The sequence below is a fragment of the Danio rerio genome, chromosome 16 (assembly GCF_049306965.1).
Source record: "Danio rerio strain Tuebingen ecotype United States chromosome 16, GRCz12tu, whole genome shotgun sequence".
Classification (NCBI taxonomy): Eukaryota; Metazoa; Chordata; class Actinopteri; order Cypriniformes; family Danionidae; genus Danio; species Danio rerio.
In genome coordinates this window covers 59,227,501-59,246,719 of record NC_133191.1, presented here as the reverse complement: position 1 = coordinate 59,246,719, position 19,219 = coordinate 59,227,501, and the positions used below count along the sequence as shown (strand labels likewise).

General features: G+C 39.9%; 1 protein-coding gene across 3 annotated transcripts in view; it reads right to left on the bottom strand.

The window, feature by feature from the left end:
- Positions 1-7,281: 7,281 nt before the first annotated feature.
- gnrhr3 (gonadotropin releasing hormone receptor 3) overlaps positions 7,282-19,219 on the bottom strand; it is a 17,570-nt gene continuing 5,632 nt past the window's right edge. The window contains exons 2-4 of one of the 3 annotated variants that reach the window (XM_073925163.1): positions 18,368-18,850; positions 11,859-12,063; positions 7,282-10,340 (exon numbers count right to left, since the gene is read on the bottom strand). In XM_073925163.1, coding sequence (XP_073781264.1) covers positions 10,009-10,340; positions 11,859-12,063; positions 18,368-18,841 — 1,011 coding nt within the window. In that variant the 5' untranslated portion in view covers positions 18,842-18,850 and the 3' untranslated portion in view covers positions 7,282-10,008. 3 annotated transcript variants of the gene reach the window in all.

The window sequence follows — 19,219 nt, the reverse complement described above, 5'->3', positions numbered from 1 at the left end:
TCATTTAGGGGGATTCGTCACTCTGCAAGACTAGTGTTCAGTTTAATGTCATTTAAAGGTCTGAATAGGGTCATTAGGCATGTCATTGAGCTACAGTGGTTTGTTCTGTAGCTAACCAGCTAAATTCATATTACCCTTACATTATCTATATAAACTTTATTAAATGTTTTCTGCAGTATTTATAAAGCTCAGTTTTTAATATTGATATTAAAATACTGAATATATGAACGAAAGCTGCTTTTATTTCAGTCAAAACTACAAGAAGTAAGACTTTCTGCAGAATAACATGTATAATTAAAGCAACACTGTGACGTTTGCTTGCTCTCCGAAACATCACTTGGAAAATATTTGTGGAAGTTCCTGATAATTTTGTATATGGACTGTATTAATGCTGATGATTGCTCTGTTGTGTAGATGAAGATGATGATGATGATGTGTAGTGGAATAATAGCTGATGCTGAAATGCTTGTACCAATGAGAGAAGTGATGCTTTAACCTTCTGGACTGTCAGAACCAAACGCTCCTGTAGCTTTAACCTGCCTCCTCATTCAGTGTGTTTTCAGTGTGTTTTATTCTCTGGAAATAAGCTGAATAATTCTGTTCCTTATATTGAACCTCTGTGCCAAATAAAACCGTGTTATGTAGAACGTCACGTGTCTCGGGTTTCATTATTCCTGCTGAACTCTATGATGGATGAAACTATGGTCAGAATCACATTACATGTGCAGTATGAGTGTGCATATTCACAACAAACAAATGCAGAGCTGGGATTTAAACAACACTATTGATTATGGAAAGGGGAGGAGCTACTCTATGCCCTGCTATGTCGTTGTTTCAGCTGAAACTATATGCCAAACACAATAATTGCACTTTTTTATTTTTATTTTTCATGTGACTTTTTAAGTTTTATTTAATTTTTTTGCTAATGGTTTTTCTTGTAGTTCTGATATTTTTTTGTAAAACTATTTTTCACAATCTTGTTATTATTATTCTTTGTTGTTGTTGTTATTATTATTATTATTATTATTATTATTTGCAATTCTTAAGTTTTTATAGTATTTATTATTATAAATGTTATCACATTCTGATTTCTTTTATTCTAATTTTCACATTTTATTGTACATCCGTATTTTTTATTGGTGTAGTGTGTATTTCTCCACTAGAGGGCGTATATTCAGGACAAACAAAGGTGAAGCTGTGATTTAAACAACAATTTGCTGTTTATGAAAAAGGGGAGGTGCTGCCCTGTCTCTGTGTTTCAGCTGAAATTATGCCAAACACTGGAAATAAACACATTTGATTGCACATTTTTATTCAGCATTTGGCATTTTTTTCTCAATCTCCTCTTGTAATTATGACTTTTTATTTTATTTTACATCTTATTTCTGGTAATGGCTATTTTTATTTTTGATTTTTTGCAGTTCTGATATTTTTCTTGTAAAACTGTGTTTGTCACATTAATGACTTTATTATAATCCTTTATTATTATTATTATTAATATTATTATTATTATTATTATTAACCTTATTGTGTTTAAATATGTTTTCGCTCAGTTCTATTTTGTATTTATTATTTTACAGGGCTCGAAATTAACTTTTTTACTTGGTAGCACCGGTGCTCCCAACTTCAAATATTTAGGAGCACCAAAAATTTTTTAGGAGCACCAGAAAAAAATTAGGAGCACCCACCAAAAATGAATGAGCACAGCTGCAAATTGTTTTTAAGGGATTTATTGTATTTTAAAACAACAGACTGACAAAAACCAGAAACAACTATCTAACTAATGCTGTGAAGACATTGATATTTGTGTGCAATAATTCCAAGATGAATGTCTAATAATTAGGCCATAGAATATTGATGATAAAAAATGACAATAATAGTAACAATGAATTCCATTACTCATTATGATACTGCCTTGAATGTGCTTGAATGGAAGTTATCTGCTATAAAAAGTCTGTTACTTTATGAAAAATAATTGTATAGTTTGCATCAAACAAAAATGAAGCATTGCAATAAGAAAGATTTATTTTGTACTGCTGTTTTTATATGCATGTCAATTTAATAAATAATATTTCTGCTACAAAACAAACAAAAGATTATAATAAATCATTCAATTCAATGATGAAAGCTGCAAAGCAGTCATCAGTAAATAAAAAAATATATATATATACACCTCAAACAAGAATTGATAAAAGAAAGTAAGTAAAGTCTCACTTCTATCACTCTTTAAAAGTTTTGGTTTCAGTTTGTGTCAATTTAAAGGTTCAGTCTGAGATGATCTTCATTTTTCTGTGTTAGTGGAAAGCAGGCGAGTCAGCCGACCTATTTTATGAGCAGGCAGAGCAGGATTCTTGCGCTAACCATCGCGCAATACCGGTCTTTGTTATGAGCCGCAGTTTCAGTGTAAACTTAGTAAAGGCGAGCTTCTTTGGCGATGATATGTACAGTATTAGATTTGACTTTTAGCGGACATTTGCGCTGAACACGCAGTGAATGCAACGCATGAGATTCGGGCACCTTCTCCAAGAAGCGCGTACTCGATTGATCTCAGCTGGCGGATCATTATTCACCAGGTGACGTATCATGATCGCTTTCATCTGCGCCTCAACTTTAGGTGGGGTTTGCAAACAAGTTTTTACTCTTCAGCCGTTTGCATTTCCTGTGGTCATAAAAGCTCCTTCCCTGTCATCTGACTGCGGAATACCTTGAGTGAATGACAGCTAATATGGACCAATAAAGCGGCAGGGAAGAGCGATTCAGCACGTTTTTAGAAAAAATCAAAACAGGTCGCACTACAACCATTATCTGCAGTCGCACTAATGCTCCCATATATATTATGAGGTCGCATAGATTAATTTTCGGGCGCATATGCGACCAAAATGGTCGCAATTTCGAGCCCTGTTTTATATTTTTAAAAATATATTTTTGATTCTAATTCTCACATTTTATTGTACTTCAGTATTGTTTATAGGTGTTGTGTGTGTTTGTCCACTAGAGGGCGTATATTTATAACAAACAAAGGTGGAGCTGCGATTTAAACAATGCTATTGGCTGTTTATGAAAAGGGGGTTCTACTCTATGACCCGCCCTGTCTTCATGTTTCAGCTGAAATGATGCCAAACAGTGAATAAAAACACATTTAATTGCACATTTTTAATCAGCATTTGGCATCTTTTACACATTATTTTCTAGTAATTCTGACTTTTTTAATTTTACAACTTATTTTTGTTAATGGTATTTTTTGCAGTTCTGATATTTTTCGTATTATCCTTTATTATTAATATTATTATCAATTCGTATTGTATTAAAATATTTTTCCGATCAGTTCTGTTTTGTATTTATTAATTTGTATTTTTTTTTTAACATTTTTTATTCTAATTCTCACATTTAATTTTTTAAAAAGTGCACTTTTTTAAAAAGTGCACTGTGCATTATATTTGCAACAAACAAAGGGGGAGATGCGATTTAAACAACACAATTGGCTGTTTATGAAAAGGGAAGGGGCTACTTTATGCCCTGCCCTGTCTTCATGTTTTAGCTGAAATGAAGCCAAACACTGAATAAAAACACATTCAATTGCACATTTTTATTCAGCGTTTGGGATTTTTTTCAAATCTTCTCTTGTAATTATGACTTTAGTTTAATTAGATTTTTTTTTTTTGTAAATGTCGATTGTGATATTTTTCCTGTAAAACTGTACTTTTCACAATTCTGACTTTGTTAATTATTGTCTATTATTATCATTAATAACTTTTATTGTAATGAAATGATTTTCCTTGCAGTTTTGCATTTTATTTATTTATTTTTATGTATTTTTCATCACTTTTACGGTTTCTTTTCTAATTCTCACATTTTGTTGTGCTTAAGCTTTTTTTTTAAAGGCAGTGTTTATTTGTCCACTAGAGGGTGCATATTCACAACAAACATAGGCGGAGCTGTGATATAAACAAAACACTACTGGCTGTTTATGAAAAGGGGAGGAGCTACTGTGCCCCACTTGTTTTTATGTTTCAGCTGAAATTATTAAAGCACATTTTTTATCAGCGTTTGGCATCTTTTTCACAATAATTTTTTGTAATTCTGATTTTTTTATTTTACATCTTATTTCTGGTAATGGCTTTTTTTGCAGTTCTGATATTTTTCTTGTAAAACTGTGTTTGTCACAATTATGACTTTATTAGTATCCTTTATTATTATTAACTCTTTTTGTATTTAAACATTTTTCACTCAGTTCTGTTTTATATTTATTAATTTGTATTTTTAAAAATTATATTTTTTATCCTAATTCTCACATTTTGTCGCGCTGAGTTTTTTAAAGGCGCAGTGTGTATTTGTCCACTAGAGGGCGCATATTCACAACAAACATAGACGGAGCTGTGATATAAACAAAACTATTGGCTGTTTATGGAAAGGGGAGGAGCTACGTTATGTCCTGCCCTGTCTTTGTTTCAGTTGAAATTCGACAAACACTGAATAATCCACATTTCATTGCACAGTTTTGTCCACTAGAGGACATGCTCACAACTAACGAAGGCATATTTTAATGAGTGTGTGAGTGAGTGAGTGTGGAATCATGGGAGTTGTAGTCTTCATCATCCTACAGGACTCCTAAAGACATTATGTCAGTGGATGAGAAAAAGTATTCAACATTTATGATCATAGTAATATTAAGCAGTGTTCTTGTGTGATTTTTAATGAAAAACAATGAGACATATTGTGCCTTTAAAGCAACAGTTCCCCCTAATTTCCCCATAATTTGTCTGACTGCTGATCAGTGGTGTAGTGTCAGGATCGGCCAGCAGGGGGAAACAGCACACTGAACAGCTGAAGCACTGAACTCAAGAACAGGTCAGGAGATCTGCAGCTCCGCTTTAGGTTTAATACAACCAGCGACACACACAGAACAGTCAGAGCAGAGACAAGATCACTGAGCTGAGAGAAAACCAGCGGCCCACGCTGACACAAACCTGACTGTGTGTGTGTGTGTGAGAGAGAGAGTATGGGGTTCCATTTGTGCTAAAATTCTCTTGCCTGCTTTCCATTTGTCTTGGTCTACTCTCATTGCCCACCGTTCAGGGAAATCAGCATTGTTGGTGTACATGTTGTCTGTTAATGTCGTCTGTTAATATTGTTGTCTATCTAGAGCAGGGATCACCCAACTTGTTCCTGGAGGGCGGGTGTCCTGCAGATTTGAGCTCCAACCCTACTCAAATACACCTGAACAAGCTAATCAGGTGTGCTGAGGCAAGTTAGAGCTAAACCATGCAGGACACTGGACCTCCAGGACCCAGATTAGTGACCCCTGGTCTTGAGACTCTAGAGAGAGAGTTTGTTTGGTGTCTGGGAGGTGTGTGCATGTGTGTGTGTGTGTGTGGTGTGTAGTGCAAGTATGTTTGTGAGAGTTTGGTGTTTAGTGTGTATGAGAGAATCTGTAGAGTTTGTGTGTAAAACAGAGTTAGTGTGTGCGCGCGTAGTTGTCTGTGTGTGTGAGAGGGAGTTAATGCATGTGGGAGAAAGTATAATGTGTGTGTGTGTTTAGTGTGTGTCTGTGTGAGAAAGTGTGAGTTTAGTTGGTGTGTGTTTTTGTGTGTGAGTGAGAGAGAACTAGTGTATATGGGAGAAAGTGTGTGGGAGAAAGTATTGTGTGTGTGTGTGTGTGTGTGTGTGTGTGTGTGTGTGTGTGTGTGTGTGTGTGTGTGTGTGTGTGAAGCTCCACCTGAGGATGAGTCTAGTGTCCTGCCAGTGTTGCCATGGCGATGTGTCCTCTGTATCACATGACCTTTTCTCTGACCACAGCGCTGACACACCTCATGTATAATTCACAGCTTCAAAGGCATCTCAGTCCAAACTGTGTGTGTGTGTGTGCACGCATATGAGTAAGTGTGCATGAGTGTGTGTGTGTGTGTGTGAACATAGTAGTAAGTGTATGCATTCATAAGTGTATGTGTGCATGAGTAAGTGTGTGTGTGCATGAGTAAGTGTGTGTGTGTGTATTAGTATGGTGATGCGTGTACATAAGTGAGTATGAGCGTGTGTGTTTGTTGTTTGTGTGTACATGAGTGTGTGTATGTCAGTACATGATTAAGTGTGTCTATGAATATGCATGAGTGTGTGAATACAAGTAAATGTATGCATTCACGAGTGTGTGTGTGTGCGCATGAGTACGTGTGTTTGTTGTTTGAGTGTCGGTGTACATGAGTGTGTGTATAAATGTGTGTATGACTGTGTGTGTGTGTTTGTGTGCATATGATTAAGTGTTTGACTTCATGAGTGTATATGTGCAAGAGTGTGTGTGTGCATGTCTGTGCATGATTAAGTGTGTGTATGATAGTGTGTATGTCTGTGCACGAGTGTGTGTGTTTACCGTTTACTTGCTGGCCGTTAGGTACAGTGTGTGCTGATGAGTGAAGCACAGTTCCTGACAGAGATCAGCTGATGACTACACTACACTACACATGCTGAATCACAACACACACTGCACACACCGACACTGTTCTGTCTCCACTGACGGACAGTTCACACTTTAAACAGAAGATCAGCTCATTTCCAGCATTTCTGCATGAAGCTCTTGGTGTCACACATCTGCAGTGCAGTCATTAGATCCAGCCTGTAGACGTGTCGTGTGTATCTGGACTATAATGCTGGAACAGTCTGAACACAGCGCATGTCTTTGTGTAATGAGCTGTTCATTTCATCAGACTATATGCCATCAAAACCTGATTACAGTTTCAGTATAAACTAAACACACACACACACACACACACACACACACACTCTGCTGTCCATGTGCAGCACGTGTCCTCTGTCTCTGTGTGTCCAGCTGCTTTAATATCAGAGTCCTGCTGTCAAATCTGTGAAGTTATTCTAAAACTGCAGAACGTGTGTGTAAATCTGCTCTGAGCTCTTTTCATTAGTGGCTCCTGAAGCCTGCAGCGCTGCTACACACACACACACACACACAAACACACACACACACTTCAGTGCATGACTCAAAATGTAGACTAATTACAAAGTCAAGGGACACCAAGTTACAGCGTACACACACACAGATGAACAGTCTTGTGTTGAACCATTGAACATCAGTGTAATGTAACTCTGAGCTCCATCTGAATCAGGCGTTCTCTACTGGTTTAGCCATGGGAGCCACATGTTTACATGGTCATCAAGCCCAACACAAATTTTAAGGAACTATAATGCAATTTTAGGAATTATAATTCATTTGCATTTATTTGTTAACATACACAAGTGGTGACAGATACATCATAAGAAAATCCTCAAGACTGGCAAATAAACTATATTTTATTGCTGTCATTTAACAAAATGTATAAAATATAGAAATATGACAAAATAAAAATGTCAAATACTGTAAATCGTGGTTAGAGTAAGGAAAGGTTCAGTTACCATGAACTAAGCTGAGCTGTTAATAAAACATGTCGTCTGGTTTCTAAATGTCGTTTAATTTAGAAGGCTCTCTTGTGAGAGCACCTCAATACTTACGACACACTTTGTCTTTTTTGTCGTTAATATATGTAAATCCATACTTTACATATTCAGGGTCGTACTTGCGCTTGACATATTTGTTGCTATGATTAAATAAAATTTCACATGTCAAACGGTACGGTTATTGTGCACAAATTTCAAAATAAAAGTCCGGTATCAGCAAAATAAGTTACAAAATAAACTTTTGTTGTTTTTTCGATCACACACTCCGTGACCCACGCGACCCACCAGTTGAGAAACACTGATCTAAATATTACAGCGACCTCATCTGCTCATGAGTAACGGTAGATCAGAGTAGATCACACTCGCTGTTTCTAATCCACCTATTCTATATGCGTTTTGGATTATTGCATTCAAATATGCTTGGTGAAAAAGTCTAGATGTGCGTACATTTATACAATGCACATTAAACACACACAACTGAGGAGGAGACATGTTTTACTGGATGAGAAATAAACTCTGCTGTAAACAGGCGAAGTGAAGTCTGCGCCTGCACTTCATCAGTGTGTGTGTGAGGTGCTTTAGTTTTTGGCAGATGAGCTGACAGATATAAATGTGTGTGTGTGTGTGTGTGTGCGTCATTAATGTTTGTTTGCATGTGTTTCTGCAGTGTTCCTCTAGTGCTAATCCATTGTTCCTTCAGTGTTACTTCAGTGTTCATCAAGTGTTCCTGCAGTGCTCCTCCAGTGTCCCTCCAGTATTCCTCCAGTGTTTTTGCAGGTGCTCCTTCAGTGTCTCTCCAGTGTCTTTCTAGTGTGTCTCTAGTGTCCCTCCAGTGTTCATGAAGTGTTTCTTCAGTGTCCCTCCAGTGTTCCTCTAGTGTTCCTGCAGTGTTCCTCCAGTGTTTCTGCAGTGTTCCTCCCGTGTTCATGAAGTGTTTCTCCAGTTTCCCTCCAGTGTTTCAGCAGGGTTCCTCCAGTGTTCATGAAGTGTTTCTTCAGCGTCCCTCTTGTGTTTCTGCAGTGTCCCTCCAGTGTATCTCTGCAGTGTTCCTCCAGTGTTCATGAAGTGTTTCTCCAGCGTCCCTCTAGTGTTTCTGCAGTGTTCCTCTAGTGTTCCTCCAATGTTTCAGCAGGGTTCCTCCAGTGTTCATGAAGTGTTTCTTCAGCGTCCCTCTTGTGTTTCTGCAGTGTCCCTCCAGTGTATCTCTGCAGTGTTCCTCCAGTGTTCATGAAGTGTTTCTCCAGCGTCCCTCTAGTGTTTCTGCAGTGTTCCTCTAGTGTTCCTCCAATGTTTCAGCAGGGTTCCTCCAGTGATCATGAAGTGTTTCTTCAGTGTCCCTTTAGTGTTTCTGCAGTGTTCCTCCAGTATATCTCTTCAGTGTTCCTCCAGTGTTCATGAAGTGTTTCTCCAGCTTCCCTCTAGTGTTTCTGCAGTGTTCCTCTAGTGTTCCTCTAGTGTTTCTGCAGTATTACTCCAGTGTTCATGAAGTGTTTCTCCAGTGTCCCTCTAGTGTTTCTGCAGTGTTCCTCTAGTGTTCATGAAATGTTTCTCCAGCGTCCCTCTAGTGTTTCTGCAGTGTTCCTCTAGTGTTTCTGCAGTATTACTCCAGTGTTCATGAAGTGTTTCTCCAGTGTCCCTCTAGTGTTTCTGCAGTGTTCCTCTAGTGTTCATGAAATGTTTCTCCAGCGTCCCTCTAGTGTTTCTGCAGTGTTCCTCTAGTGTTTCTGCAGTATTACTCCAGTGTTCATGAAGTGTTTCTCCAGTGTCCCTCTAGTGTTTCTGCAGTGTTCCTCTAGTGTTCATGAAATGTTTCTCCAGCGTCCCTCTAGTGTTTCTGCAGTGTTCCTCTAGTGTTTCTGCAGTATTACTCCAGTGTTCATGAAGTGTTTCTCCAGTGTCCCTCCAGTGTTTCTGCAGTGTCCCTCCAGTGCATCTCTTCAGTGTTCCTCCAGTGTCTCTCCAGTGCATCTCTTCAGTGTTCCTCCAGTGTTCCTCCAGTGTATCTCTTCAGTGTTCCTCCAGTGTTCCTCCAGTGCATCTCTTCAGTGTTCCTCCAGTGTTCCTCCAGTGTATCTCTTCAGTGTTCCTCCAGTGTTCCTCCAGTGTATCTCTTCAGTGTTCCTCCAGTGTTCCTCCAGTGTATCTCTTCAGTGTTCCTCCAGTGTATCTCTTCAGTGTTCCTCCAGTGTTCCTCCAGTGTATCTCTTCAGTGTTCCTCCAGTGTATCTCTTCAGTGTTCCTCCAGTGTTCCTCCAGTGTATCTCTTCAGTGTTCCTCCAGTGTTCCTCCAGTGTATCTCTTCAGTGTTCCTCCAGTGTTCCTCCAGTGTATCTCTTCAGTGTTCCTCCAGTGTTCCTCCAGTGTATCTCTTCAGTGTTCCTCCAGTGTCCCTCTAGTGCTTCTGCAGTGTTCCTCTAGTGTTCCTCCAGTGTTCATGAAATGTCTCTCCAGTGTTCCTCCAGTATATCTCTTCAGTGTCCCTCCAGTGTTCCTTCAGTGTCTCTTCAGTGTCCCTCCAGTGTTCCTTCAGTGTCTCTTCAGTGTCTCTCCAGTGTTCCTCCTTTGTTATGTGTGTCTGGTGGGTTGCTGAGGCCGCGGGGTGTTCTTGTTGTGCCGGCAGCAGCAGAAGCGGGTCAGATCGGAGCGGAAGGAGGGTGTGTACAGGCCATAGATCACAGGGTCGCAGCAGGTGTTCAGGTTCCCGAACACAAACAGCAGGTGGTGGACGTACTCGGGCGTCACCGTCAGCATCTCCGGCTGGAACCAGTACCAGATGCCCAGCAGGTAATACGGTGTCCAGCACACCACGAAGGACAGCACAATGATGAGGGTCATCTTCAGCGTCTTCATCCTGGCCTTCGGGATCATGTCTGTTCCGCTGCGCCTCAGAGAATCACCTGCTGGACACGGATAACACAGTGAGTACGTTTACATGGACACCAATACTCAGTTTTGACTAGGATCAGGACAACACTCAACACTATTTTATTTCATAATAATTTAGTTATCAAACACCTTTAAAGCAAGCAGAAGGACATGAACACAAATAATGAGTATATGGTAGGAGCAGTGTTGTGGTGAATTCAGTGATATTCCTCAACACACACTCCTGAGCTTCTGCCCTTGCGTGTGCCCTTGTCAGGAGTCAAGTGACCATAGTGTCGATTAGAACAAAGCCCTCGGGGTTCAGAAGCTGGAAATAGCAGCAGTGCTGATCTCAGATATTATACAGTAATCCAGCATAGCGCTCTGCTGTTACCCACAATGCCCCTCTCAAGTTCAGCGCTTCAGTCACATGACTACAGTGGAGTCCTAAAGTTAAAGATACTCCTGTTAACAGCTAAGAATGTTCCAGATGTAAATATTCCCCACTGTGTACCTGTACTGTAGTTTATTGAATATGTTAATGACTGAATTATGCATATCAGTGGTGAATACAACATCACATTACTCCATACAACACAAAACATGGTGTTAAGTTGCACAAAAACAACAACAAACGTGTATTTACCTGTTATGCATGTGTCTTGTAGTGTGTTTCTGTGTGTGTTTGTGTTTACCTGATGTGTGTATGAACTTGTAGTGTCTCTGTATGCTTATGGTGGGGGTATTTATTTGTATAGAGTGTGTTTACCTGTAGTGTTTACATGTAGTGTGTTTACATCTGCTGTGTATGTGTACTTGTAATGTGTTTGTACCTGGAGTGTGTTTATCTGTAGTGTGTGTGTGTGTGTGTGTGTGTGTGCTTGTAGTGTCTATTTAGCTGTAGTGTGTGTAACCTTGTAATTTGTGTGTGCATGTGGGTGCTTGTACTTATGTGCAGTGTGTCTACCTGTACTTTGTGTGAATTTGTAGTGTGTATGTGTGTACATGTAGTGTGTATTTACCTGTAGTGTGTGTATTAGTGTGTGTGTGTCTGTGTGTACATGTAGTGTCTATTTACCTGTACTGTGTGTATTAGTGTGTGTGTCTGTGTGTTTCTTGTAGTGTGAGTACTTGTAGTGTGTTTTACCCATAGTGTGTTTACTTAGTGTAGGTGTACTTGTTTTGTGTGTGTGTGTGTGTGTGTGTGAACGTGTAGTGTGTGTGTGTGATTGTAGTGTGTATTTAACTTTACTGTGTGTAAACATGTAGTGTGTCTTAGTGCATGTAGTGTGTGTGTATGTGTGTATTTCTAGTAATGTGTGTATTTACCCATAGTGTGTGTTTACTTAGTATATGTGTACTTGTTTTGTGTGTGTGAACATGGTGTGTGTCAGCTATGTTATTGTCAGCTGTTATCGTCAACTTGGTTATCGTCAGCTCTGTTATTGTCACTCGGTTGTTACCGAGCAACTACATTGCATGCAGTGTTTGTGTACTTGTGGTGTGTGTATTTATTCATGCCGTGTGTGCACCAGATGCTGTGTGTGTACCTTTGTTGCTGTTGTGTAGTTGTCTGTTGATCTCGATGAGGATGCAGGTGTAGCAGCAGCTCATGACCAGCAGGGGGATCACGTACAGCGTCACAAAGTGGAACATGTTGTACGCCGTCTCGTGCCATCGCTCGCTGAAACTGCCGTGCGTCACACACTGCGTGAAGTCCACACTCTTCGCTTTCACCGTATGGAAGATGAACAGCTGCACCATCAACAAAACCATCATATATGAGCGAGAAGAGGAGGTAAATATTACTGCAGTAAAATAATTCTGTTGTGAAGATGTGTGTGTGACTTAATCCAGAATTCCACCAATTTCCATTAATTTTCCTTAAACTGTAATGAAATAACCAATGCATAATTTAATCTGTTATTAATGTAGATTGATGAAGAAACCTTAAATGCAATAGTGGACATAATTGTTGTTGGGCTAATTGTTGTTTACATTTTTTAATAAAAATTTTAAACCATAACACAGTTGACGATATCCGAGTTGATAATGAGAGCTGACAATAACATCGTTTAAGATAAAGGATTTGACGATAACCAAGTTGACGATAACAAAGTTGAAGATAACTGAATTGATGATTACTGAGTTGGCAATAACAGAGTTTAAGAACTGACGATAAGTTGACGATAACTGAGTAGACAGTAACCAAGTTGACAATAACCAAGTTGACAGTAACGAAGTTGACGATAACCAAGTTGATGATAACAGCTGAGGATAACAGAGCTGACGATAACAAAGCTGACGATAACAGAGTTGACGATAACATCTGACGATAACCGAGTTGACGATAACAGCTGACAATAACGGAGCTAACGATAACATCTGACGATAACCGAGTTGACGATAACAGTTGACAATAACAGAGCTGACGATAACATCTGACGATAACCGAGTTGACGATAACAGGTGACAATAACAGAGCTGACGATAACATCTGACGATAACCGAGTTGACGATAACAGGTGACAATAACAGAGCTGACGATAACATCTGACGATAACCGAGTTGACGATAACAGCTGACAATAACGGAGCTAACGATAACATCTGACGACAACCGAGTTGACGATAACAGTTGACAATAACAGAGCTGACGATAACCAAGTTGACGATAACAGCTGACGATAACATAGCTGACAGTAACAGAGTTGACAATAATATTTAAAGATAACCAAGTTGACAATAACCGAGTTTAAGATAACTGAGCTGACGATAACCAAGTTAACGATCAGAGATGACAATAAGTGTTGGCAGTCACCGAAAAGAGTTTAACCAAGTTGATGTTAACCGATATGACAATAAGAGCTGACGATAACACAGTTTACGATAACCAAGTTGACAATAACCAAGCTGACGATAATCGAGTTGACAATAACCGAAATTTAAAAAAAATAGTTGAGAATAACCGAGTTGATGATAAGAGCTGACAACATCTGAGTTTAAGATAACGGAGTTGGTGGTGACCGAGTTAACGATAACAGCTGACAATAACAGAGCTGACGATAACCGAGTTGACGATAACAGAGTTCAAGAACTGACAATAAGTTGACGATAACTGAGTTGACAGTAACAGAGTTGATAATAACAGTTAAAGATAACCGAGTTGACGGTTACCGAGTTTAAGATAACTGAGCTGACGATGACCAAGTTGATGATAAGAGATGACGACAAAAGTTTACCCGGGTTGATGGTAACCGAGTTGATGACAACCGAGTTGACAATAAGAGCTGACAATAACCGAGTTGACAATAACAGAGTTGACGATAACGGAGTTGACGACAACCAAGCTGACGATAACCAAGTTGATGGTAACAGAGTTGACTATAAGAGCTGATGTTATCCGTGTTCGCGCTAACCAAGTTGACTCTAACCGAGTTGACGATGACAGAGTTAACAATAACCGAGTTGACAATAAGAGCTGACAATAGCCAAGTTGACAATAAGAGCTGACGAAAACAGTGTAACCGAGTTGACGATAACCAAGTTGACAATAACCAAGCTGACGATAACCGAGCTAAGGATAACCAAGTTGATGATAGGAGCTGATAGTAACAGAGCTTACGATAACTAAGTTGACCGTGACCGAGTTGACGATAACCAAATTGACTATATAAGCTGACGATAAGAGTTTAAGGTAACCGAGTTGACAATAACCGAATTGACAAAAAGAGCTGACTCTAACAGAGTTGACGGTAGCTGAAGATAAAAGTTGACGATAACTGAGTTGACTATAAGAGCTGATGATAACCGAGTTGACATTGACCAAGTTGAAGATAAGAGCTGACGACAACAGTTTAACCAAGTTGATGATTAACGACTTGATAAGAGCTGACAATAACAGAGTTTAAGATAACCGAGTTGACGATAACCGAGTTGACAATAACCAGGCTGACGATAACAGAGTTAACAATAACTGAGTTGACAAGAACTGACGACAAGTTTAACCAAGTTTGACCAATGACGATATCCGAAAAAGAGTTTAACTGAGTTGATGATAACCGACTTGATAAGAGCTGTCGATAACAGTTTTAAAAAAATTTATGACAACCGAGTTGATGATAAAAGCTGATAGTAACAGAGTTTAAGATAACCAATTTGACATTGACCAAGCTGACAGTAACAGAGCTAAAGATATGAGTTCACGGTAAACGAGTTGACTGCAACCGCGTTGATAGTAACCGAATTGACTATAACCGCGTTGACTATAAGAGCTGATGATAACCGAGTTGACAATACCCTAGTTGAGGATAACCGAGATGATGATAACCGTGTTCACGGTAACAAAGCTGACGTTAACCAAGTTGATGGTAAAAGAGTTTACATTAACAGAGCTGATGATAAGAGTTGAGAATAACCGTGTTGACGGTGACCGAGCTGACGATAACCGAATTAACTATAAGAGCTGATGATAACAGAGTTTAAGATAACCTAGTTGACGATAACCGAGCTGACGATAACCGTTTTGATGATAACCAAATCGACATTAAGAGATAATAGTTTAATTCAGTTGATGATATCCGGGAAGAATTTAACCGAGTTGACGATAAGAGCTGACAGTGAGAGTTTAAAATAACCAAGTTTACGATATGTGAGTTGACGATTTTCGAGTTGACAGTAACAGCTCACGATAAGAGTTGACAATAACAGAGTCAACGGTAACCAAGCTGACTATAACCGAACTGACTATAAGAGCTGATGATAACAGAGTGTAAGATAATCAAGTTGACGATAACAGAGTTGACGAAAACCGAGCTGATGATAACCGAAAAGATTTTAACCAAGTTGACGATAACAAAGTTGAAGATAACTGAATTGATGATTACTGAGTTGGCAATAACAGAGTTTAAGAACTGACGATAAGTTGACGATAACTGAGTAGACAGTAACCAAGTTGACAATAACCAAGTTGACAGTAACGAAGTTGACGATAACCAAGTTGATGATAACAGCTGAGGATAACAGAGCTGACGATAACAAAGCTGACGATAACAGAGTTGACGATAACATCTGACGATAACCGAGTTGACGATAACAGCTGACAATAACGGAGCTAACGATAACATCTGACGATAACCGAGTTGACGATAACAGTTGACAATAACAGAGCTGACGATAACATCTGACGATAACCGAGTTGACGATAACAGGTGACAATAACAGAGCTGACGATAACATCTGACGATAACCGAGTTGACGATAACAGCTGACAATAACGGAGCTAACGATAACATCTGACGACAACCGAGTTGACGATAACAGTTGACAATAACAGAGCTGACGATAACCAAGTTGACGATAACAGCTGACGATAACATAGCTGACAGTAACAGAGTTGACAATAATATTTAAAGATAACCAAGTTGACAATAACCGAGTTTAAGATAACTGAGCTGACGATAACCAAGTTAACGATCAGAGATGACAATAAGTGTTGGCAGTCACCGAAAAGAGTTTAACCAAGTTGATGTTAACCGATATGACAATAAGAGCTGACGATAACACAGTTTACGATAACCAAGTTGACAATAACCAAGCTGACGATAATCGAGTTGACAATAACCGAAATTTAAAAAAAATAGTTGAGAATAACCGAGTTGATGATAAGAGCTGACAACATCTGAGTTTAAGATAACGGAGTTGGTGGTGACCGAGTTAACGATAACAGCTGACAATAACAGAGCTGACGATAACCGAGTTGACGATAACAGAGTTCAAGAACTGACAATAAGTTGACGATAACTGAGTTGACAGTAACAGAGTTGATAATAACAGTTAAAGATAACCGAGTTGACGGTTACCGAGTTTAAGATAACTGAGCTGACGATGACCAAGTTGATGATAAGAGATGACGACAAAAGTTTACCCGGGTTGATGGTAACCGAGTTGATGACAACCGAGTTGACAATAAGAGCTGACAATAACCGAGTTGACAATAACAGAGTTGACGATAACGGAGTTGACGACAACCAAGCTGACGATAACCAAGTTGATGGTAACAGAGTTGACTATAAGAGCTGATGTTATCCGTGTTCGCGCTAACCAAGTTGACTCTAACCGAGTTGACGATGACAGAGTTAACAATAACCGAGTTGACAATAAGAGCTGACAATAGCCAAGTTGACAATAAGAGCTGACGAAAACAGTGTAACCGAGTTGACGATAACCAAGTTGACAATAACCAAGCTGACGATAACCGAGCTAAGGATAACCAAGTTGATGATAGGAGCTGATAGTAACAGAGCTTACGATAACTAAGTTGACCGTGACCGAGTTGACGATAACCAAATTGACTATATAAGCTGACGATAAGAGTTTAAGGTAACCGAGTTGACAATAACCGAATTGACGATAAGTGATAATAGTTTAAGCAAGCTGACGATTACCGAGCAGACAATAACCGAGTTGACAAAAAGAGCTGACTCTAACAGAGTTGACGGTAGCTGAAGATAAAAGTTGACGATAACTGAGTTGACTATAAGAGCTGATGATAACCGAGTTGACATTGACCAAGTTGAAGATAAGAGCTGACGACAACAGTTTAACCAAGTTGATGATTAACGACTTGATAAGAGCTGACAATAACAGAGTTTAAGATAACCGAGTTGACGATAACCGAGTTGACAATAACCAAGCTGACGATAACAGAGTTAACAATAACTGAGTTGACAAGAACTGACGACAAGTTTAACCAAGTTTGACCAATGACGATATCCGAAAAAGAGTTTAACTGAGTTGATGATAACCGACTTGATAAGAGCTGTCGATAACAGTTTTAAAAAAATTTATGACAACCGAGTTGATGATAAAAGCTGATAGTAACAGAGTTTAAGATAACCAATTTGACATTGACCAAGCTGACAGTAACAGAGCTAAAGATATGAGTTCACGGTAAACGAGTTGACTGCAACCGCGTTGATAGTAACCGAATTGACTATAACCGCGTTGACTATAAGAGCTGATGATAACCGAGTTGACAATACCCTAGTTGAGGATAACCGAGATGATGATAACCGTGTTCACGGTAACAAAGCTGACGTTAACCAAGTTGATGGTAAAAGAGTTTACATTAACAGAGCTGATGATAAGAGTTGAGAATAACCGTGTTGACGGTGACCGAGCTGACGATAACCGAATTAACTATAAGAGCTGATGATAACAGAGTTTAAGATAACCTAGTTGACGATAACCGAGCTGACGATAACCGTTTTGATGATAACCAAATCGACATTAAGAGATAATAGTTTAATTCAGTTGATGATATCCGGGAAGAATTTAACCGAGTTGACGATAAGAGCTGACAGTGAGAGTTTAAAATAACCAAGTTGACGATATGTGAGTTGACGATTTTCGAGTTGACAGTAACAGCTCACGATAAGAGTTGACAATAACAGAGTCAACGGTAACCAAGCTGACTATAACCGAACTGACTATAAGAGCTGATGATAACAGAGTGTAAGATAATCAAGTTGACGATAACAGAGTTGACGAAAACCGAGCTGATGATAACCGAAAAGAGTTTAACCAAGTTGACGATAACCAACTTGATAATAAGAGCTGACAGTAACACCGTTTAAGATAACCCAGTTGGCGATTACTGAGGTGAGGATAACCGAGTTAACAATAACTAAGTTGACCATAAGAGCTGACGACAACAGTTTAACTAAGTTGATGATAAGGGAAAAGAGTTTAACTTAGTTGACAATAACCTACCTGATGATAACGGAGTAAACGATAACCGAGTTGACGATAACCGAAAAGAGTTTAACCAAGTTGATGGTAACTGAGTTGACAATGAGAGCTGACAATAACTGAATTGATGATAACTGAGTTGACTATAAGAGCTGACAATAACAGAGTTGATAGTAACAGAGCTGACAATAACAGAAATAACAATAACTGTTAACTGTGACAGAGTTTGACAGTAACAGTGTTTGAGCTGACGGTTACAGTGTTGAAGGTAACAGAGTTGTGTGTGAGTGTGTGTGTGTTTGTGTGACCTGTGGTGATGCGATCAGTGCACTGAGGCTCCAGGCGGTCAGCATCCTCCTCCTGTTCCTCTGTGGTGCGGTCAGTGTGTCCAGCGGGCGCAGGATGGCCTGGTGTCTGTCCAGACTGATGCCCACCAGGATGAACGCAGAGGTCTGCATGGCGAACAGCTTCAGGAAGCACAGCAGCTTACACACCACGTCCCCGGCGTACCACTGCACCGTCACATTCCACACCATGTCCAGCGGCATCACCACGAAGGTCATCAGCAGGTCTGCCGCCGCCAGGCTGAGGATCAGCGGCCGCAGGTGTGAGGCCAGACGCCGGCTGCGACACACACTCACCAGGAGCGCCAGGTTGCTGCCCGCCGCGAACACGAACAGCAGCGCAGTCGCCGCCACACGGGCCTGAGCAGCAGGGGTGAAGCTGGGCGCCGTCCAGACGGGCAGCAGAGACGCGTTATACTGAGACCAGTTACCAGACATCACGAACACCTGCGGGAACACACACCACCACTGCATCACTGTCAGGTCACACACACTGTGATTGACATTCTCCCTTTGTACGTGTCATCAGAGGGGGAAAGCCCCGCCCACTAGTGCCCATCATCTCATCTCATTAGCATAAACAGCCCTGAGTAAAAAGCAGCCATCTGTCCATTAGCCATTACACACACACACACACACACACACACACACACACACACACACACACACACACACATACACACACACACACTGTCGGACTAGAGCTGATAACAGTGTGAGATTTACAGAAAGACTGTGTGTGTGTGTGTGTCTTTGTGTCTCTGAAGCAGAGGTAAACAACACAGAGAAAAGAGGATTGACAGAAGCTTCTGCTCA